General features: G+C 41.3%; 1 protein-coding gene across 7 annotated transcripts in view; it reads right to left on the reverse strand.

Moving 5' to 3' along the window:
* Window positions 1–73: 73 nt before the first annotated feature.
* Window positions 74–22,686, reverse strand: part of ptprc (protein tyrosine phosphatase receptor type C) — a 211,058-nt gene continuing 188,445 nt past the window's right edge. For all 7 annotated transcript variants that reach the window (XM_067990622.1, XM_067990623.1, XM_067990624.1 and 4 more), the window contains 9 exons: window positions 22,074–22,209; window positions 19,962–20,111; window positions 14,894–14,984; window positions 13,443–13,579; window positions 10,962–11,093; window positions 8,087–8,206; window positions 5,681–5,850; window positions 4,073–4,208; window positions 74–2,131 (listed from right to left, as the gene is read on the reverse strand). In XM_067990622.1, the coding sequence (XP_067846723.1) occupies window positions 1,868–2,131; window positions 4,073–4,208; window positions 5,681–5,850; window positions 8,087–8,206; window positions 10,962–11,093; window positions 13,443–13,579; window positions 14,894–14,984; window positions 19,962–20,111; window positions 22,074–22,209 (1,336 nt within the window). In that variant the 3' untranslated portion in view covers window positions 74–1,867. The remainder of the gene's footprint in view (window positions 2,132–4,072; window positions 4,209–5,680; window positions 5,851–8,086; window positions 8,207–10,961; window positions 11,094–13,442; window positions 13,580–14,893; window positions 14,985–19,961; window positions 20,112–22,073; window positions 22,210–22,686) is intronic.

A 22,686-nucleotide genomic window follows, 5' to 3' on the forward strand; every position in this document is an offset into this window, starting at 1 on the left:
TTCTGTTGACTTGTACTGTGCTGAGAAGTGGACCTTATTTACATTCATACTACATAAAACAATGTGACCCAAATTACTTTCTTTTCATTTATTCAAAAAACACTATTAGTACAAAAATGTTTTATGTCATATTATCTTTACACAATGTACTTTTCAACAAAAATAAACAGCCATTAGGAAACACTTTAAGCTGTTGAAAAAAGATCCAAAAATGAAAATAGCAAGCTCTTGTGCAAAATATACTCTACCCAATTTGAAACTAACAGACCAAACAAATTCCTGGTAACCATCCCTCTATTGTATTTTCTTCAACTGTTAATACAGTGACACGTTATAACATGGAAAAAAAAAACAATTTTTACATCTTGCTGCTGCTGGTGCTATTTGAATTGCGGTGAGTAGAGCCTCACTGCTAACTCCTTGAAGTCCCCACTGAGAGTTGCAATATATCTCTTATTTGGCAATATTTTATGGATAACATGAATCCAGAAAACTGTCTACAAAAAGGACAATGGAGAACATCTTGATCAACATCCATGGACCAAATCACAACAAAGGAACATATCCACATCCTGCCTGCTCCATTACTAACAGTTTGAGAAGTACAAAGTGACAAGTACCATCAAACTCCAGACTTGTTGGCAGTTCTTTTCAAATTTGCCATTTCCAACACACTATCAACTGACTCTTGGTGACGGGGTGTCTCTGTCAAATCTTAAAATCAGGTTTCAAGCAGTTGCTTGATCATCCCAATTGGTTAATATGATTTCCCGTCCTTTGATAACTAGAAAAGTCGATTGTTGGTAGAGCATCTCAGGCCAAATTGCAGCAAGATTTCAGCAAATCAACTGTGACGAGACTGCCGTGAATCCTTCTTGCATCTCCATCACTGATATTTTCTACGGAATCCGATGTTATTTAAGTCAGGCTTGATTATCACACAGCAAATCCCCAGTGCCGTTCTCTGGTGCTACTGCTGTATTGCACACTTCCCTAAACCCTAGTCTGAAGGCAAAGGTTTCTGGGTTTTTTTTTTAATACTGACTTAATTACAAAGCTATGCTCTGTTTTACAGACAATATAAAGGACAGGCTTCAGCATGCGACCAGACTCCAGAGTTTGTCAGCGAAGTGTGATATTTAATTTATAAAAGATGACCTGTCCTCTGACCCTTTGCTATGTTCTCGGAGTCTGGTACACCAGAAATCGGTTTGGTCCGTCCTAATAATATATTTTTCTGATGTAAAGTAAGTTCAAATAGTTAAATACATCACTTCGCGATATCTTAAGCAGATCAACTGCACAGCTTTAACTTGGAAAACCAACTATAAAAATAATTTGCAAAGAACAATGAAAAATTGCTGCATTATAAAACGCTAAAAATGACAAGCCTAATAAACCTGCCAATATACTTCTTGCTCATGTTGAACTTCAACATAGCTGTGACACAGCATCTCTGTCACACTTTAAAACGTGAACACTGCCAAAAAAAAACCCGTCCTGAAGCAGATTTGGCATTTAGCTTTTCAACACACACAAAATATATATAAAAAAAATTGTCAAATTTAACAAAAAATTCTGTTCTTTATTTTGGAATTGCTAGCGTAACCTGAAAGATCGAAAACATTTTCATTGAATTTTAAATTAGCAAACTATTCTTTTCATTAAAATACATTCATACTTACGTTCAAGTACATTGCCACTCTTGAACAGTCTGTATACGGGCAAACATTTTTAGGAAAGCATCCAGTGATTAACCAAGTTTTGTACAAGTAAAAAAGAAATTAATGTCGACACTTTCGCGTTTCCCTTTCAAATATAACGATTGATCTGTTAGTACCGAAACTTCTCACACAGCAACCTTTCTTCACTCATTTTCACCACCAGTTATAGGTCCATTAATAGGGTTTTCTGCTGGTTGTTTGTTATTACTGCTGCCATCATCCTCTGCGGACAGCTCTTCCTTATTCCCAGTAGAGTCACAAACAGCTTTTTGTTGCAATTCGTCTTCCAGAGGGGTTTCAGAGATTACCTCTACAGTGGTCTGTGCAGGACTGTTGTCAGATATTAATGTCCCATTCTGCACTGGGTAAGTGCTGGCAATGATGTCATAGAGGAACTGGTACTGCTCCTGCCAAAGAAAACCAAAAAATATGTCGTTATTTTTCTCTTTCTATCTCAATTTCCTCTAGAATCTTTCCATGATGAGCACCGTTTTCTGCCCAGCCTAATTTCAATGATGTTTGTACTTGAACTTCCGTTCGATTTTCTCCTCTCCCCTACCTCATGTGCCCTTGAGGAAGTACCTCACCTCCACTTGTCAACATTTTCAATAGACTTCTGTGATCAGGGACTTACCGTGAAGGGAGCGCTGGGGAAGACTTTCAATAGCACAGCTTCCCTCTCTTGCTCAAAAGAACTGTTTGCAAATCTTCAGGCATTGGTTAAAAATGCAAACGTTGCTTTAAAATTAATTAACACTACAACAAAAAGAGATTTACATAAATGCTGCAGCACTTGGTGTAGCCAACTAACAAGACGACTATGAAATTGAAAGGAACATGCACAATTAAAGGGAAGAACTAGAACTGGGGGGGGATAAAAATCACAACAACTGAAGGGAGAAGGTTAAGAACTAACACATAAAATGGAATGACAGGAAATTCAAGGTGCAGGCATGAATCTGCACATTGGATGCAACCGAGCAATTGATTCCTTCTTTGATGCTGAAGTAGAGGTGCTACTGGGTGAGGAGGTTGCAAGGAGGGTGCCTCTTTGATGCTCTTTTGCACCATCCCCCCCCCCTGCCAGCATGCCTGAACTAGATAGAGGCAGGATTTAGATTGCAGCCAACCAGTACTGTTACTGGCTCTGCATGTGTCCTTGCAGCAGATAGCACAGCTCTTTGGAGACCCAGATCCCTGTCGATCCGGCAGTCCAGCCGCTGTCCGAGCCTGCAAAAGGGTAGTTCCGGGGTGGGGGGAAGGGGGATCGATTCTCAGGAGGGAAGGTGGACCCAGTGTGGCAGCGACCCAGCTTTTTTAATGTGGAGCCCGGAGGAGCACTCCTGCTCCTGCATAGATAAAAACTTACCTTCTGGGCTCCTTTTCAGTTGGACAACCAGCTGAAAATTGTATGGAGTGTGCACAGCACATGCTCCATCCAGTTAAGTCCTAAAATGGCAATTGAGGTCAAATGTACATCACAGGACCCCTATTTGCATATTAAAGGGTGCTACCAGGTGACTCAGGCAGGCACTTTGACCGCCCAGCCATAGGCCCTTGGTAATATAACGTCGGCCACACCATCAGCAGGAATGAGGGCGGTAAGTCATACCCCACCATTTTTGGGGTGCTGCCACCTCATTTCCACCAGGCGGGAGGACTCAAAATCTCCCACACACTTACCTGAACATGACTCAGTTCTTAAATATCAACCATTGCCTACAACCACCTCACATGGGCAATTAGGAATGGACATCCTGCACACAACAATGTTGGGAAAATGTTTCTGAGGGTGTCCGCACCCACATTTTAATATTTAAATGAAGCTCCTGGCTGTTTCATTTGAGCGCTTCCTTCCCCCAGTATCTTCCGTGCAGGAAACAACCACATGTCATAAAATGGATGGAAGACCAGCATTCCGCACTGCTGCCCATCCATCCAATTGGACAAACCGGATCAGGAATCCTCCCCCAAGTCACCTGCATTACAATTTTGTTCCTCACCAATATTTCTGGGAGTCTGGACTTTTTAAAAATTGTTTTGTCGAATTTAATATCGTTGGGTCATATTGTTATCCGAGGGTACTGGACTCACATCTCCGTAACAGTGGTCTACTTTAATGAGTAACTAATAGTGTGAGATATTGCCATCTCCACTATGACTTTCTGTATCTCTAGCAGCTTACGTTCCTCTTGAAAATCATTCATTATGTGAACATGATCTGCTTACATTATTAAATATGAAGACTTTTATTATACAGTAGATGAAAGTGGGTAATGGATTCACGGGTGCCGACATAGAGGGACTATACAGAGGAATAGTGAGTTGGTGGATTAACTAGTACTTACAAAAGTTAGGAACATTCCTGACCGCTGCTTGCGCAGTGCTTTGACTGTCTGGAGAACATCTATTACATTTTCAGTATCTGCACTGTCAAGGAGGTTCCACAGAGCATAGAACATTCCTGTCTGCTTGGCTCCATCACTGAAACAAATGACAATTTTACAATGTAAGAGACTTAAAAGGTATGGGGTACACAAGAATATTTTTGGGGGTGAAAGTCAACTTCGGGGGGGGGGGGGGTGTGCACAAAATGGGCGGAAGTGGATCGGCCGATTTTCCTTTCCACATAACGTTGTGATAACAGGCGGCCAAACCACGATCACCCATTTTGCACCCCAGCTGAAGTTAAATTTCACACACTGTAATGTGCAAGCATTATTGTGTTTTCAGGAAAAAAGGTTTTAGAGGCCTAATGAACCAATATCAGCTGGGAATTTCCTCAGGGTTTCTCCCACTTTTGTCGGAAACCTTGTTTACCTGGAGTGGAAGCAGTCATTTACTCCTCACTCTTTGGTACCACTATTGGATAATATTCTTTATACACATGACATGACTTCATTAATTGGACAATAAAGTAGACTGTGGTTATACTTTGCTACAATACTAAAAGTTACTCCCACCAATCTCTAGATTTGAACTGTTGTGGAATTAGCTAGGCGTCCATAACACCGCCAGCAGAGTTGCTGGCCAAAAGGGGAGGAACCTGAATCTCAATCACACAGCATCAGCCTTGTAGAACACCCCCTTACTCTGTTATTGGTAATATCATACAGCGAGGGAAAAATTCTTGTAACATAAGTATTTATTATTGTGATTTTACTGTAAACTTAAAGCTGTTTGCATCAGGAAAGCTGAAGTCAAGACTGTGTACATAATTCTCACTGTAGAACTGATAAAAGTGTTCTCTTAATGATTTTTCAATGAAGTAATGACTGTGGTAGCCTTGGACTTTTGTGTCTGGTTAAGAAGGAAGTACTGGGAAGATTTATTGGCACAGTGGGTTAGTATTCCACCATTTCAGCTCTGGGACCTGGCTTTGAATCTAGCTTAAACTGATGGACTGCAGACCTCCTCTCTCTGCTGGCTCGAAAGGTCCTGTGGGTTTAGGTTGTCACAACTCAACTCTCAGCGAGCGATAGTTCACAAGACAAAATGGTTTATAGTTTAGCACATGTAAGGACTAAATTGACAATCTCATTCAGACGGGTCATGAAGATAACCATAATGGGAAATGGAAAACTTCATACTAGTGCAGTAAGGAGACGCTTTTCTGAGGCTGTGGCTAAGTAAATCATTAGGCCAAAACAGAGCACGGTTAACTCTACGTCTGATTATGCTACATCAGATCTGACAGTGCTTGAGGCTGTGCTGGGTAACTGGAATGGAAGAATGTTGCATTTCCCCAGCGTTGGCATCGTTCACCTTTAGCAAAATATTCATCACTCATAACAAAAGAAAAAAAAACATATGCACAGAAACTCAAAGCAAAGGAACTACTTAATTCACCTTTCTATAGAAATGAGGCATTATCTCAAAAGTGTTATAAATAAACGTTTGTTGTGAATAATAATCAACAAAAGCATTAATGCATCACTAATACTCCCAGATGTTACCTGCAGTGTACAATCAAAGGTGGTGTTATGTTACTTTCAGGTTCTTTATGCTTTGACTGTTTTTCCTTGATGCTCCTTATCATATTGACTAAGCTGCTGGGATCCTCAGGAAGCTCTGATTCAGGCCAATCGTGAAAATGATACTGGTACACTTCCCGAGTTTCTTTTCTCTGAAAAATGAAGAGGTATATCAGCAGCCAACTTTTGACTAATTTTATAAGCATTTTCCATTCAGTAAATTGACAGCACATTAATGACATTCAAGGAAAGTTTCAAGTCACTGCAAAGGTAATCAATTAATAGGATGTATCTGGTAGGTATTTGACTAGAGATTAAAATGAATTATTCTAAAGTTGTGTAAGTAATTGGTGCAGCCACATTCAGAATATATGCACTTCATTTTGTGAAGTCTACTTTCAAAAGAGCATTGATAAGGTTCAGGCAAGAAAGGAAACAGTTCTAGGCCCAAAAGTTGAGAGAAGAAACTCACAGAATTGGACGTATTTTCATAGCATAAAAGAAGATGGAAGGGAGACATGATCCCTGTTTAAAATGCTGAGAGGCACAGATAATGTCGACCAATGCAGACTTAAACTGTGTGTGTTGCACCAAAGTCCACAGATTCAAAAATAGCAAGCCCTCTCAGCCCATTCGAATGCTTTAGGTAGTTGCTTAAGATCAGTACTCTGTACAAAGTCAGTACCACTTCCTGAGATTTGTGTTCTATGCATAATTTTTCACAGGGGATTAGATGGGAGAGGAGAGTCTGAGATAAATTTCGATCGTAAAGGATCTAATTGGTCCTTTTCTCATTCATCATTTCATATATTCTTATGACATGGTTATAGATTTAGATTAAAGACAGTATATGGCCTAATATATAGAGCCATTTTATCACCATACTCTGATCATTTGTTTGTTTTCAAATTCCCAAACAACAAACCATTTCCCAGTTATGATTGTTTCCGGTTATGTGTGACCTATTTTATATTCTAATTTTTCTTGAGTTCTGGGCCTTGATGTGAAACCTTAATGATGTTCACATCTGGTTTGGCCATTAATTTCCAGCTGGGTGCACTTTGATTTTAATATACGGGCAGCACATGACGACCTCGGGACCTAGAGCATGGTTACTGAGCTTTGTTTGTCACTGAGGCCCTGCAATTATCTCTGGAAGATCTTATTTATCTGTTGGGCAGATAGCAGCAGGAGGGAGGGAGAAATGGATTGCGGCCGGAGCTGGCACCAAACAGGAAGCCGAGGGAGAAAGCACAGCAGCTGGAGGTGGCATTGGAGGACAGGAAGGGAGGAAGGGAGTCAAAATATGCACATCTTCATATTGGGCTTTCAGATGTCAGGCCTGAGTTGGGCCAGAGCCTAGAGTGGTTTGGTGTGATATTGTCTACTAGAAGGAGGGGCTCTGCCTGGGATCAAGGATGCTAATTTTGCAGGAAGGATGTTGCAGTGATTGAGAGGTGGGACAGGGAAGATAAGGGATAAGTTGGTGATATTTTGATGAATTACTGAAATTCTCACTGGTCAATTATGTCATTAAGCTCATTTTCAGTGTGTAAAGGGGATGAATGAGAAATTGTAATAGAAGCTATATTTTGGATGAATTTTTATTGCAGCAATGCATTTTGTACAGTTTTTTTTACTGCAATGATTGGGCAAAATTTTTTTGAAGGAAAAAGGTTTTTTTGCAATTTAATTGGTAAATAATAAAAATTGAAAATAACCAATTAGAAAAAGGAACACACAAACTTAACCAATGAGGAAGCCAAAAATTGACAAACAGTCCTGACGGACACGAGTCACAATGTTCACTACATTCACAGAATCTTATTAGACAGAGAGAGACGTAGAGAGAGACAGCAAGGAATAGAAATAACCAGACAGATAAATAGTTAGATAGACAGACAAACAGACGGACAGACTTTGATTTCCTGACCTTGTAAGTATCAAATTACGATTTGCACCTCATTATTCCCTGACCAACACTTCTTTCCCCATGTTGAATGTTACATTTTGCAAAATATCTTTTTTGAGAAGCTTTCTTCTTTTACTTCGAAAGACCAATTATGTTTTCCGCTTTGACCTTTTGTTATCCATCTTTCATGATGGCATGGCTCTTTCTGACAAGAAGAGGTGGTACATAATCCTCCTTTCAGATATTACTTAGTTCTTTAAGTGGTTTCAAAATTACTGAGAAAGATCAGATCAGCAAGCCACTTTGTTTCATCCATTGTAAAAGTTACATGTATTTTGCATCAATTCACCCACACTGTTTGATGGATGCTGGAATGTAGGACGATATCTTCAAGTAGTTTGCAGCATTGCAATAGAATTACATTTATTGGTGGTGTATTTCAGAATGTACCTCAGGATATCATCACAGAACCTCACCTTTGTATGTCTTATTTCAAAGACTCGAACAATAAACTCTGGATTGTTATTGCAATCAGATAACTTGACTTCAATATCTTCATAGGTTTTCTTCCCATCTTCCCAATATTGTGTACAATCCTAAAAATGTTAAATTAAGGTACAATTATTAAAGCACTAGGGCATTTGGTATCAACGGAAGAGAATTTTATTGTATCAATGGTATAATTCTCAGCACCTGTGCTACTTTGCACATGTTCTGTTTCATTTCATGGAATGGTTAAAGCACAGAAGGGGGCCATTCAGCCCATCGAGTCCATGCCAGCTCTTCGTAAGAGCAATCCAGTTAGTCCCATTCCCCCACTCTTTCCCCGTAGCCCTGCAAATTTTTTTCCCTTCAAGTATTTATCCAATTCCTTTTTGAAAGCCACAATTGAATATGCTTCCACCACCCTTTCAGGCAGCGCATTGCAGATCATAACCACTCGCTGTGTAAAAAAGTTTCTCTTTATTTACTTTATCAAAACCCTTCATGATTTTGAACACTTTTATCAAATCTCCCCTTAACCTTCTCTGCTCTAAGGAGAACAATCCCAGCTCCTCCAGTCTATCCACGTAACTGAAGGCCTTCATTCCTGGAACCATTTTAGTAAATCTTTTCTGCACCCTCTCTAAGGCCTTCACATCCTTCCTAAAGTGTGGTGCCCAGAATTGGACACAATACTCCAGTTGTGGCTGAACCAATGTTATGTAAAGGTTCAACATAACTTCTTTGCTTTTGTACTCTTTGCCTCTATTCATAAAACCCAGGATCCCGTATGCTTTTTTAACCATTTTCTCAACCTGTCCTGCCACCTTCAAGGAGTTGTGCACATGTACTCCAAGGTCTCTCTGATCCTGCATCCCCTTTAGAATTGTACCATTTAGTTTGTTCCTGCTAAAATGTATCACTTCACATTTCTCTGCGATAAATTTCATCTGCCATGTGTCTGCCCATTCCACCAGCCTGTCTATGCCCCTTGAAGTTTTTTTACTATCCTCCTCACTGTTGACTAAGTTTTGTGTCATCTGCAAATTTGGAAATTGTGCCCTGTACACCCAAGTCCAAATCATTAATATATATCAAATAAAGCAGTGATCCCAGTACCGACCCCTGGGGATCACCACTGTATACCTTCCACCAGTCCAAAAAACAACCATTCACCACTACTCTGTTTCCTGTCACTTAGCCAATTTAACAATGTTCCTCAGAATTGCAATATGTCATGGTTATTTCTGCAAGTTCAGTACATATCATCTACAGGTAAAAAGTGTTAATATTCAACAAAAATATCCAGTTTAGTTACAAGTAGTGAAACCATTTTGCAAAGAGTGGCCCAAAATATCTACGACCATTCTGAAAGCCTCCCAACAAACCTTCCAGCAGGAATGATTGGAAACGAGGTCCGGACCTGGTTACGTTGATTCCCAGCCTAGCACCTAGGTTTCCAGGAGGTCATTGTGGGGATGGATCCTCCGCCTGACCCTTACAAAGCCATTGGCATAAGGGAAGATTGGGGCTTGTCCCTGCACCCCAGGCCTTCTTAGGGTCCCAATATATTGTCAGTGCAGGTATGCCTGGTGGGATCAGGTAAACTGGTCGATCTAGCGTGGGGACCACCTCCGGGTCTAGGCCGAGCATATGGGCCGAAAGTCTGAGGATTTGGGACTGCAAGTTTTTCCAAGCAATCTTAAAGCTTTGTAAGGGGCTTGTTGCAGGGAAGCTACCACTTGTTTCCGAGGGGCCTGGGCACCAACGCCAGACATTCTGGCTTCTTTTATATGGCAGGTGCCTTAGACGCACCCACCATCTGCAGGTAAATTAGGGAACCACCCCGACCCTGCAAAGTTTGCCGGGGTCAGCGACAGAAGTTCCCAGCAGGCGTGATTCTCCACGAAAGTGCTGGGATCACTGGCCTGTAGATTTATGGGACCGGTATTTATACAACAAATCATGCAACGTTGTCACACACCAGTGTGATTCAAACATTTACCACATGGCATGACGTAACATTTGCAACTATTTCTCAGTCAAATCTCCTGCAGTCAGGTGCTCTCAGACAAGAGTTAGTTTTAATTATCAAGCAGCAAGAGGGGGGGTTCTCTTCCTGCACAGCATCAGATTTGACTAAAATATGAATGATTTTCTATCCTCATGTGCCATCACAGAACCAACAGAATGAACATTCCAGCAGTATGGCTAACTACTGAAACGAGCAGCACTTGGGGCGCAGATGGTTCACTGAGTATGCTTCAGACATATTTTTCTGTACGTGCGGGGCAGCAAGGAACCTCAGACAATTGCAGGCACACTGCCCGCACTGTCCCATCCGTTGGCATCAATGGACCGAAAATCACGCCCACCATTTTCCTCGCCGTCGGCACAAAGTTAGAAAATGACCCCTTAATTCGTGGACTTTCAAAGTAGCAGTCAATCGGGTTTGAAAAGATTAATTTTATGTGGAAACAAAATGATCTCCGACCTGCCCTGTACAAATGTATGGTGAGGACCAATGGAATGCCCATTTTTTGCCATCCTGGATGATTGCATCTCCCTCTCTCCTGGAATATTCTAGGATTTGCACCATCTCTTACTGTACAATGTGCTACGTGTTCAAAGTATTAATGCAATATAAAACTGCTAGACACATCTTGGCTTTAAGCACCTGTACTCTGATAGGTTAGCTACTCTCTCATTATCTCTAATCTCCTATTTATCAGTATAATGTTATTATCTGTAACACAAAATGAAACATTTTGCACTATGCGTCAGGGTAACCTCGAGGAGGCTCATCAGCAGGATTATATTCCTGGGATTTTAAAAGGTCATGAAGAAGAGTTGAGCACTGACTCCTACCTTGTCGTCTTTTAATTTGCCCAGCATTACGATGATCTTCACCTTTCTTTGATACACCATCATCCAAAAGTCTGCAATGGTATCAGGCAGCGGTGTCTGAGTGGCAATCAATGTTTCAGAATGCCAATATCCCTAAAAGACAGAACGCAGAAGGAGGCACACTTTAGAGTTTTGCAGAGATAGAATCTCTGTAGAATCAAGTACGCCTTTCGACATACTTTATTTTTACAGGATTTCGCCACACTTTTTTCTAGACTTCAATCTTCTGTTTTGTTTCTCTTCAGATTAAAATCATTAAAATTCAGGGTGCTGTCCTATAAGCAAAGTTCCCAACATTCCCTTTATTTTTGATACTGTCATAGCACCTCCTCAGTTCAAAGGTCCTGTGTTCTGAACGAATAGATTTCTCCCAGATTAAAATGAAGCTTTAATAGAACTGCTCCTCAAATATAAACTGTACAGTTTGAATATGCACAAGTATATGCCAAGCCAACCTAGGAAATGAGCAATGGTTGGCCAACAGCTTTGAAAAAGCAAACACGAGCACATAAAAGATGACAACTCAAAAATACATCTAAATATAGGCCAATTGCGTGCAATTAAATGAAGCACATGGACTGGTCATGATGTAAGCTACAGGTATTCATCCTACCACTTGTAAACCATATTCACCCACAAGAGAGAGATGCCCCCGGAAAAATGTTTCAGAAACGGGGTTTAACACCAATAATACACAATTATTTAGAAAATCAATAAATAGTGACAAAGTGGAGCAAAATAAACAGGTCTAAATGGCAAATATTAAACTGCACAAAGTTTTTTTTAATTCAATCATGGGAAGTGGGCATCACTCGCAAGGCCAGCATTTATTGCCCATCTCTAATTGCCCTTGAGAAGGTGGCGATGAGCCGCCTTCTTGAACTGCAGCAGACCGTATGGTGAAGGTTCTCCCACAGTGCTGTTAGGAAGGGAGTTCCAGGATTTTGACCCAACGACGATGAAGGAACGGTGATATATTTCCAAGTCAGGATGGCTGTGACTTGGAGGGGAACGTGCAGGTGGTGTTGTCCCCATGTGCCTGCTGCCCTTGTCCTTCTAGGTGGTAGAGGTCGCGGGTTTGGGAGGTGCTGTCAAAGAGACCTTGGCGAGTTGCTGCAGTGCATCCTGTGGATGGTACACACTGCAACCATGGTGCGCCGGTGGTGAAGGGAGTGAATGTTTAGGGTGGTGGATGGGGTGCCAATCAAATGGGCTGCTTTGTCCTGGATGGTGTTGAGCTTCTTGAGTGTTGTTGGAGCTGCACTCATCCAGGCAAGTGGAAAGTATTCCATCACACTCTTGACTTGTGCCTTGTAGATGGTGGAAAGGCTTTCGGGGGTCAGGAGGTGAGTTACTCGCTGCAGAATACCCAGCCTCTGACCTGCTCTTGTAGCCACAGTATTTATATGGCTGGTCCAGTTAAGTTTTTGGTCAATGGTGACCTCCAGGATGTTGATGGTGGGGGATTCAGTTATGGTGATGCCGTTGAATGTCAAGGGGAGGTGGTTAGACTCTCTCTTGTTGGAGATGGTCATTGCCTGGCACTTGTCTGGCACGAATGTTACTTGTCACTTATCAATCCAAGAAGCCTGGATGTTGTCCAGGTCTTGCTGCATGTGGGCACGGACTGCTTCATTATTTGAGGGGTTGCGAATAGAACTAAACACTGTGCAATCATCAGCAATCATCCCCATTTCTGACCTTATGATGGAGGGAAGGTCATTGATGTAGCAGCTGAAGATGGTTGGGCCTTGGACACTGCCGATTGACATAGTTTATTAGTAAAACTACCAATCAGGTCCTGCTTTTCAAAACCAATATTTTAAATTTGTAAGTTCTCCTAATATTGGTCAGGATAGTGGGTATTGATGACTACTTAAAGATTTGCTATCTGATATGTAACACATGTGTTACATGTGTTACATATCTAATCCAGAAGTCAGTGTTCCACATTCTCTCCCACACAAGAACCCACACAGCCAGCTCCCTCATCTTCACAAAGCTCCACTGGCTCACAGTATTCCAGTAAATCAAGTGAAAGATCTTCAAAAACAATTTCAAATCCCATCACAGCTTTTCCCCACCCAGTCCAGGAAACCGTTTCTAGCCTTATGCACTAGGCTGTAGTCTCCGTTCCTCTGGCTCTGGATTATTGCTTCTTCCCTGTTTCTTCCTCTCTGCCATCGGAGCAGCTGGCAGTGACTATTCCTCTGGGATTCTCTTCCAACTCACTTTGCCTTGCTATCAGTCTCTGGCTTTAACAGCCGCCCCCCCACCCAACCTAAAAACGTCCCTCTTACATCTTGCTTTTGGTCTCCTCCACCCAATTCTTTCACTCCTGTTGAGTGTCCAACTGTCCCCTGACAAAGCATTTGGATGGTCTTCTATGAGAGAAGCACAATACAAATGTAACTTGTTGTAACTTATTGTGCTAATACATACGCCTATGTTGGAAGCATTGATATATTTAATGGATTCTTCATCTTCACTGTCATCAGAGGATGCATCAGTGTCACTGCAATTTTCACTGTCCTTGCTTTTGTCATCTTCCATTTTGATAGTTACTCTATTGTAATCATCTAAAAAAGAACAAATTTATAAACCATACACTAGAATCATTTCAGAATAGTACCAAAGTAAACATAAACACAGTGTCTTTTGTTTATAGACTGATGCATGCAATCAATCCCATGCAGTAATATTGTGATGGAAATCTCAACAATCTTGGAACATTGAGTAAGACAGAGAGAGAGTTAGAGAGAGGAGAGAGAGAGAGAGAGAGGGGGGAGAGAGACAGAGAGAGAGAGAGAGGGGAGAGAGAGACAGAGAGAGAGAGAGGGGAGAGAGAGAGAGAGAGGGGAGAGAGACACAGAGAGAGAGAGAGAGAGACAGAGAGAGAGAGAGGGAGAGAGAGAGAGAGAGGGGAGAGAGACAGAGAGAGAGAGAGAGAGGGGAGAGAGACAGAGAGAGAGAGAGAGAGAGAGAGAGGAGAGAGACAGAGAGAGGAGAAAGAAAGAGAGAGCAGGTAAGAAGAAAGCACCATGTGCAAGGAGAATCCAATACGTGAGACTTCCTTTTTAGAAAATAAGTTTTAAAAATGGGACATTTTAACTTGTTTTCAGCTTAAAAAAGCAATAAGAATAAGTGCTTAACTCAACAGGCTGACCAAGTTTGTGGAGATGTGCAGAATGATCAAATCTGAAACCTGACTACTCTCCTGCCATTAAGACAATCCCCTTCTCTTTGATGTTCTCTAACTATGACTGACATTTATGAGAATATGTGGTCTGTTTCCTTGCAGGTTCCATCCTTCTGGCTGGAAATGGTCAGCATGGAAGCAGGAAGGCAGGAGGTAGGAGGGTATCAAAGACAGTATCAAAGAGGAAAAATGATAAATATCTCTGTAATTTAAAGAAGCAATTTGTACTCAGGAGGTTTCTTTTTCCAAGACAGAGCCTGTTGAAAATCATTAATATTACAGATACTCGATCTGTATCTTTTATTAAGCCAGTGGTGGGATAGAAAACCAAAGGTGAGTCTAGTGCTTTGATTCTCACTCCCCGGTTTCCGCTGGGAGAAGGAAGTTAAAATCGTCCCTCTCAACCTGCCATTCTCTTTCAGATGCTGACAGGTCAATGGAATTTTCATTTCAGATTTCCAATATTTGGCAGGTTTTAATTTTTTATCACTGTGAGCTCAGTGAGACAGTTTGGGGGCTTAACTTGAATCAGTACCTGGATGTTTTACTGGTGTATTCCCTTCAGATTCAATAGTCTAAGCTAACTCAAGACGCCTGAACACTCGATAAGAAAGGAGTGCCAGCAAAGAAAACCGAGAACATGCACACCCAGGATAAATCACGAGCTAGAAAGAAAGCTAAACTTAATACTCACATGGGATCACTGAAACGGAACGATTTTTACTTTGATTTTCTCCCCGTCTTCCTGTGATCTGTGATCTCCACTCAGTATAAAATGGGATCCTCTGAAAGATTCAGTGATATGAAATAAGAAGTATAAATGTTATTTACTGATGTAGTTAAAAAAAAATTTAACATTTGTTTTTTTCTGAAATATTTAACAGATTGAAAACCACTCTTTGGAATTGAATTGCCAGCTTATTCCAGTTATGATTTTTCTTTTTCTCCCCCTCAAAATGAGTCTTAACCCAATGATGTTTCAGAACTTTTCCTAATTGAAAGCTTCCCTTTGGTTCTTTTCCCATATTAAAGGTGAGGGGGAACTGAGAATGGAAGTACTGAGGGTTTCCAACTCTGAAAAAAGCCCCAAACTCACATAAGAACATAAGAAATAGGAGCAGAAGTCGGCCATAAGGCCCCTCAAGCCTGCTCCGCCATTCAATAAGATCATGGCTGAACTTTGACCTCAACTCCACTTTCCCACCTTGATTCCCTTAGAGTCCAAAGATCTATCGATCTCAGTCTCGAATATACTCAACAACTGAGCATCCACAGGTCTCTGGGTTGGAGAATTCCAAAGATTCACAACCCTCTGAGTGAAGAAATTTCTCCTCATCTCAGTCCTAAATGGTCGACCCCTTATCCAGAGATTATCCCCCTAGTTCTCGACTCTCCAGCCTGGGGAAACAACCTCACAGCATCCACCCTGTCAAGCCCTCTCAGAATCTTACATGCTTCAATGAGATCACCTCTCGTTCTTCTAAACTCCAGAGAGTATAGGCCCATTCTACTCAACCTCTCCTCGGAGGACAACCCTCTCATCCCAGGACTCAATCTAGTGAGCCTTCGTTGCACCGCCTCGAAGGCAAGTATATCCTTCCTTAGATAACAAGACCAAAACTGTACGCAGTACTCCAGGTGTGGTCTCACCAAAGTCCTGTACAATTGTAATAAGACTTCCTTACTCTTGTACTCCAACCCCCTTGCAATAAAGGCCAACATGCCATTTGCTTTCCTAATTGCCTCCTGTACCTGGATGCTAACTTTATGTGTTTCTTGTACGAGGACACCCAAGTCTCTCTGAACACCAACATTTACTAGTTTCTCCCCATTTAAAAAATATTCTGTTTTTCTATTCTTCCTACCAAAATGAATAACCTCACATTTCCCCACATTATACTCCATCTGCCACCTTCTTGCCCACTCACTTAATCTGTCTATATCCCTTTGCAGTCTCTTTGTTCTCCTCCTCACAGCTTACTTTCCCACCTAGCTTTGTATCGTCAGCAAGCTTGGATACATTACACTCGGTCCCTTCATCTAAGTCATTAATATAGATTGTAAATAGCTGAGGCCCAAGCACTGATCTTTGCGGCACCCCACTAGTTACAGCCTGCCAACCTGAAAATGACCCGTTTACTCCTACTCTCTGTTTTCTGTCCATTAACCAATCCTGTATCCATGCTAATATATTACCCCCAACCCCATGAGTCCTTACCTTGTGAATCAACCTTTTACGTGGCACCTTATCAAATGCCTTTTGAAAATCCAAATACACTACATCCACTGGTTCCCCTTTTTCTATCCTGCTAGTTACATCATCAAAAAACTCGAATAGATTTGTCAAAGACGATTTCCCTTTCATAAAATCGTGTTGACTCTGCCTAATCATATTATGATTTTCTAAATGCCCCGTTACCACGTCCTTAATAATAGATTCCAGCATTTTCCCGACTACTGATGACAGGTTAACTGGCCTGTAGTTCCCTGTTTTCTCTCTCCCTCCTTCCTTGAATAGTGGTGTTACATTTGCCATCTTCCAATCCACTGGGAAGGTTTTAGAATCTAGTGAATTTTGGAAGATCACCCCTGACTCTGAGAGATGGGTAGATGCTGAGTGGTTGTTTCCTCCTGGCTGGAGGGTCTAGAACTAGGGGTCATAATCCCAAGATAAGGGGTCGGTCATTTAGGACCGAGATAAGGAAAAATTTCTTCACTCAGAGGGTTGTGAATCTTTGGAATTCTCTACTCCAGAGGGCTGTGGATGCTCAGTCGTTGAGTATATTCAAGATTGAGATCGATGGATATTTCGACACTAAGGGAATCAAGGGATATGGGGATCAGGTGGAAAAGTGGAGTTGAGGTAGAAGGTCAGCCATGATCTTACTGAATGGTTGAGCAAGCTCGAGGGGCCGTATGGCATTCTCTTTTTCCTATTTCTTATGTTCATATAGCCAGTTCCACATTGCGTCTGTGTAGAAGGAGCCTGTATAACAATCAGCTTTTGATATCGCTGGTCTTTAAAGAATCTCTCCTTCAAACACGGAGACTGCTCCAAGCTCCTAGCTCCCTACAGCTTCATAAGCAAGTTTACAGGTTTCCCCTCAAACTTGGGTTTATTCCTGTTTCACTATGAATCACACCAACTAACGAGCCAAAATCCCGAATTAGGTCATTCACCCTCACTGCATAAACAAAAGAACTTAAAAATCAACAGTAATGTACAGAGCAAAACAAAAAGCTGGCAAAGCAAATCATAATTCTATTTTATTTGATTTTGAAAGAGTCCCTCTTTAAATGTTACCTTCCAGCACTCAGTGGTGATAAACAAGACTTGTTACAGCAACAAATGATTAGAAATCAGCAGTAGTAGCAAGTTTAAAAAAGCAGGAAAACTGTTTCAATAGTAGTAGTTGATCAAAAATGCAATTTCAAGGCCCAATTCACATTTATAGGACAAATGGGGAAGGTTTCTTCACTGTGTGATTTGCAGCAAAACTGTAAACGTGCTGATAAAAAGCACATTTACAATTTCATTGCTAACAGTAAACAGAGAAAGTCGTCCCTGTAGAATCTATCTTATTCTCATGTCATCCAGTTTCTCCGAGCTGTAAGTTAGTATTGGGTGTAAATGATCTGGAAAGTTGGACTAAATATACTGCATTATGACAGTCACTGCAGTGTTCTGTATGTCTGAAGTACAGTGACACTGTTAGTGAGATTCACTGGTTTTGTGTGTTGCAGTACAGGCTGAGAGGGTGAAGCCTTTCTTAATACCATAATGAGGTAGATGAGAAAAACTTATAGCAAATTAATGTAAGTACCAGCTACGACGTGTACAAATTAAGATTAAATTTCCACTTCAATAAACTCAGATGAATTAAACAAGTAAAAGGCTTCTTGAGTTATTTTATAATGTGCTTCAAAGAAAACGATGTACTGACATGAGCATATAAATCCACATTCTGGTCAACTTTTTACACTTGATTCTCTTCATTCTTTAGATTGTCAGTACAGGTTTAATTAAACCTGGTTTTGTGTGTTGCAGTGGTCTTTTGGTCCAGTGGTAGTTCTCTCATCTCTGAGTCAGAAGGTTATGGGTTCAAGCTCCACGAGGGAGCTGATCACATTCGCTCCAATACTGGCATGAGTGCCCTCTCCTATTATACAAATTACCCCTATCCCCATGATTTAAGTGCCAACCTTTGCTCTTGCCTCTGAGGCAGAAAGTGGTGGGTTCAAGCCCCACTCCACAGATAAGCACTAAATCTAGGCTGATATTTAAAATCAGTACTGAGGGAATGCTGCCTTATCAGAAATGCCGACTTTCAGAGTAAACGTTAAACCAAGGTCCTGTCTGTCTGCTCAGGTGGATATAAAAAATCCCATGGTACTATTTGAAGCAGAGCAGGGAAGTTATCCCTGTGTCCTGACCAACATTCCTCCTTTGATCAACACATTGAAGAACTGAAGATTTGCTATTTGTGGGACCTTGCCATGTGCAATGTGGCTGCCACATTTGACTACATAATAACAGTAACTACACTTCAAAATTCATTCATTGGCTGTGAAGCACTTTAGGACATCTAAAGAATATAAATTGGGCGATCTAAATGCAAATTCATTCTTTCTTTACATTGAAAGAACTAATTTAAGATTTTAAAAAGTTTACATAAACTAATTGTGAAATTTGGGTTAATAATATAAACTATATTGCGATGTGTATACATCACAGGCAAAGCTGTAAAGAAAAGATCAATGTCAGACCAACACAGCGAGCCAAATTGTAAAGATGGCACTGCCAGCGGCAGCCAAGGTCACCACAACCCTCACTTTTTAATCTTTTAGCTCCTTTTAGACTAGCACAGGTGACACCAGCAGTAGCAACCACTTTGCTATACACAAACAGGTAACTTATAAGAACATAAGAAATAGGAGCAGGAGTAGGCCATACAGCCCCTCAAGCCTGCTCCACCATTCAATAAGATCATGGCTGATCTTCGACCTCAACTCCACTTTCCCGCCCGTTCCCCAAATCCCTTGATTCCCCTAGAGTCCAAAAATCTATCCATCTCAGCCTTGAATATATTCAGTGACTGAGCATCCACAGCCCTCTGGGGTAGAGAATTCCAAAGATTCACAACCCTCTGCATGAAGAAATTCCTCCTCATCTCGGTCTTGTATATTGATGAATCTCTCATTCTTGGCACAAATGCACATCAACAATTTTACCCATTACTCCCTCTTGCTTACTGAACCCACACTGCTCCCATTGATTAGGTCTCAAAAAACTCTTTATTACATCTCACCCAAAACACCACAAATTAGTGTATAGCTACAGCAAAATCCATCATCACTTGACGCTGGCTTCACTTCCCCAGCAACAAAACACCCAGTTTAATCTCTTTAATAACGCTCAGTTAGAATGGATTTATTTAATCATGCTTCTTAAGTTCAAAAGCCATGAAAATAGTACCTTGGACAATTGAAATTATTTTGTGTACTCTGTTAAGTCATGAAGTATTTCGCCCTTGTTATAGGTGGCAATATCTTTCTGCCTTCTAAAATTTGATAAAGAGTCAGCCTGAAGTTCAGCTAAACAAACAGTAAATCAGTGACTCCCTTTCCATGCCTTGCTACATTTGCTATTATTTGATTATCATTTGATTATTGTTTATATGAGTTTTTTAAAACAACATTTGCTGGTCTATTTGATTACGATGTTGACTCTACAGATTAACTTCTTTAGATAAATGACTCACCTGGAACTCTGCTTCCAGCAGGGTTGGCTCGGAAGGTAGGTCATTCTTTTTAAAGTTAGTGAGGTGCTTGGGTAGTTCAGACAGGCTGATCTCAGTTTCACCATACAGATAATACTCCAGCAAAGCCTGGTGAATCAGAATATACTGGGCCTGCAATAGAACATACATTTATTAAGACATTAATATGTCAGCGAAGCTCGCCAACGCCTAATGATAACAGCGATTGTCGACATAAATCAACATTTTCAATCAACAGCTCATTGGGCTTTCAAGCTGATTTGATGAATCGTCTGCAGTCCCACAGGCAGTGTCAGACATTCAAAAGCCTAGTCCCAGCCTCAGATGTCAGAGTCCATCTTTCCTCATATGGAGAGTCGTCAAGCTCTGCTGTGTCGTTCGGCAGAGGATACGGCAGAAGCTAGGCGTCCTACTGATTGGGGGGGGGGGGGGAGGGGGGGGAAGAAAGGGAAATCACCTGGGATTCTACCTTGGGTTTCATTTTAGCACCCCTGCCAGCTCAACAAAGAATTGTATTAGCAGACATGGTGAAAAACAAGTATTGCTGGTTGATCACCAGCTCTCTTGGCCCTGTATGATTGGGGGTGTGATGACGGGGTAAAAATTGAAAGAATGAAATATGTAAAATCAAACAAACAAAAGCAACTGTAACCAAAACATGGGTGACACAGCGAATTGACCTTGGTACCTGGGTTTAATTCCAGCCCAGACTTATAGGATTAAAAGTTTTCTCTCTCTTCTATGACGGTTCTACATAAATGAGTTTGGGCCATCTCAACCCAGTATACAGAGGCCCACAGAACAAAACGACCGCTAATTGTATACAAATCAGTGGCACCCATAGAGGTCTTAAGGATGCCTGGTGTGAGAAGCGGAAACATTGCAATGGGAGTTTTAGGCAGTCATAGAACAGAAACTCCATCACAAAAGTCAAAACATTCCCTAGATCATCACAGAAGCACATAAACATATCTGAACTATACTGTCAGGGATTGCATGCGGACATTTCCCTGAATCATCAGGAAATTACCTGATTGCTAGTAATTGCTAGACTCCCCCCACTAGATTGTTAGAAGTGAAACCACCTCCACTATACTATAGGGACTAACAATAGCACCGCCTCCCCACTAATTAGTTAGGCACCTCAATAGGTTTGTATGAGTTTTTTTAAAACAAGATTTGCTGGTCTCTTTCGATGCTTCAGCAGGAAAATGCAACACGAGTACTGAGTCACACAGAATGGTTTCGAATCCTGATGGCTATTGTGTGATCGCTGCTGAAAGCCTAGGTGTGTGGGTGTGTGGAAAAGACAGGATCAAGTTTGGCTGTGATGATTCCCTCCTCCCTCTGCCGCTCCCCCATTCCACTTCTCTCTCTCCCCCTCCTCTACATTTCTGCAGTGATACACTAATGTCAGTGGCTGGGATAAGTCACAAACACCACAGTCAGCTTGTATAAACATAGGAAAATAGGAACACAGGAACAGGAGTAGGCTATTCAGCCCCTCAAGGCTGTTCCACCATTCAATGAGATGGTGGCTGATCTGTATCCTGACTCCCTCCACCCACCTTGGCTCCATATCCGTTAATACCCTTGGCTGGCAAAAATCTATGAATTGAGCCAGCATCTACTGCTTTTTATGGGAGAGAGTTCCACACTTCTATCACCCTATGCACGAGGAAGTGTTCCGAACTTTCCCCTGAATGGTCTGGCTCTGATTTTTAGTTTATGTCCCCTTGTCCTAGACTCCCCGACCAGCGGAAAAAAGTTTCTATCTACCCCATCGATACTAATCTCTCCAAATAATCTAACCCTTGGTAACTTTCTGGTGAATCTACACTCCACTCCTTCCAAGGCCAATATATTCTTTCTGAGATGCAGTGCCCAGAACTGTATACAGTACTCCAGATGTGGTCTATCCAGTGCTTTGTGTAGCTGTAGAAAAATGTCTTACGCTTTATATTCTAGCCCTCTGTTATAAAGGCTAACATTGCATTAGCCATTTTGATTATTTTTTGTACCTGACTACTACACTTTAGTGATCTGTGTACATAGACCCCTAAAGTAAAGGTATTGTTATAAAGATAAGCCTACCTCAACCTGCACCATGAGACAGCGTTGCCGACGGAGTTGAACTATGTAACCGTAGATATCCACTCGCCCTTCGGCCTCAAGGCCCTGCATCATGGCATCAATTCCGATGTAGCTGCCTGTGCGACCCACCCCAGCACTGTGAAGTAGCGCAACAATCAGTTACCATGAGGATTAAACGCAAACTTAAAAAGAAATGGAATAAAAACAGAAAATGCCGGAAACAATCAGCAGCTCAGGCAGCATCTGTGGAGAGAGGCACATGGTATGTCCTGCTGAGCGTTGCCAGCATTTTCTGCTTTTATTTCAGAATTTCCAGCATCTGTAGTATTTGCTTTGGTCTTGAAATAAATGGTTTCAACTGACACACAATGGAAGCAAGAGCCCATGAAAAAATAAACCAAGTGACATTTGGACTAAAAACTCAAGAGTGATCCTGGCGTATTTTATTTCGGCAAAATACAGCGCCCATCAAATATCAAATTTATACCATCTATGGACTATTAAAGGTGACATTATCAGATATATTTATTCTTATATTTAATCATTTAATTTTTTTTAAAAGATCAGCAACAGGAACTAAAAAGTGATCTGGTCGTTGATCTTCGGTAGAGTT

Source organism: Heptranchias perlo, chromosome 9 (genome assembly GCF_035084215.1).
Source record: "Heptranchias perlo isolate sHepPer1 chromosome 9, sHepPer1.hap1, whole genome shotgun sequence".
Classification (NCBI taxonomy): domain Eukaryota; kingdom Metazoa; phylum Chordata; class Chondrichthyes; order Hexanchiformes; family Hexanchidae; genus Heptranchias; species Heptranchias perlo.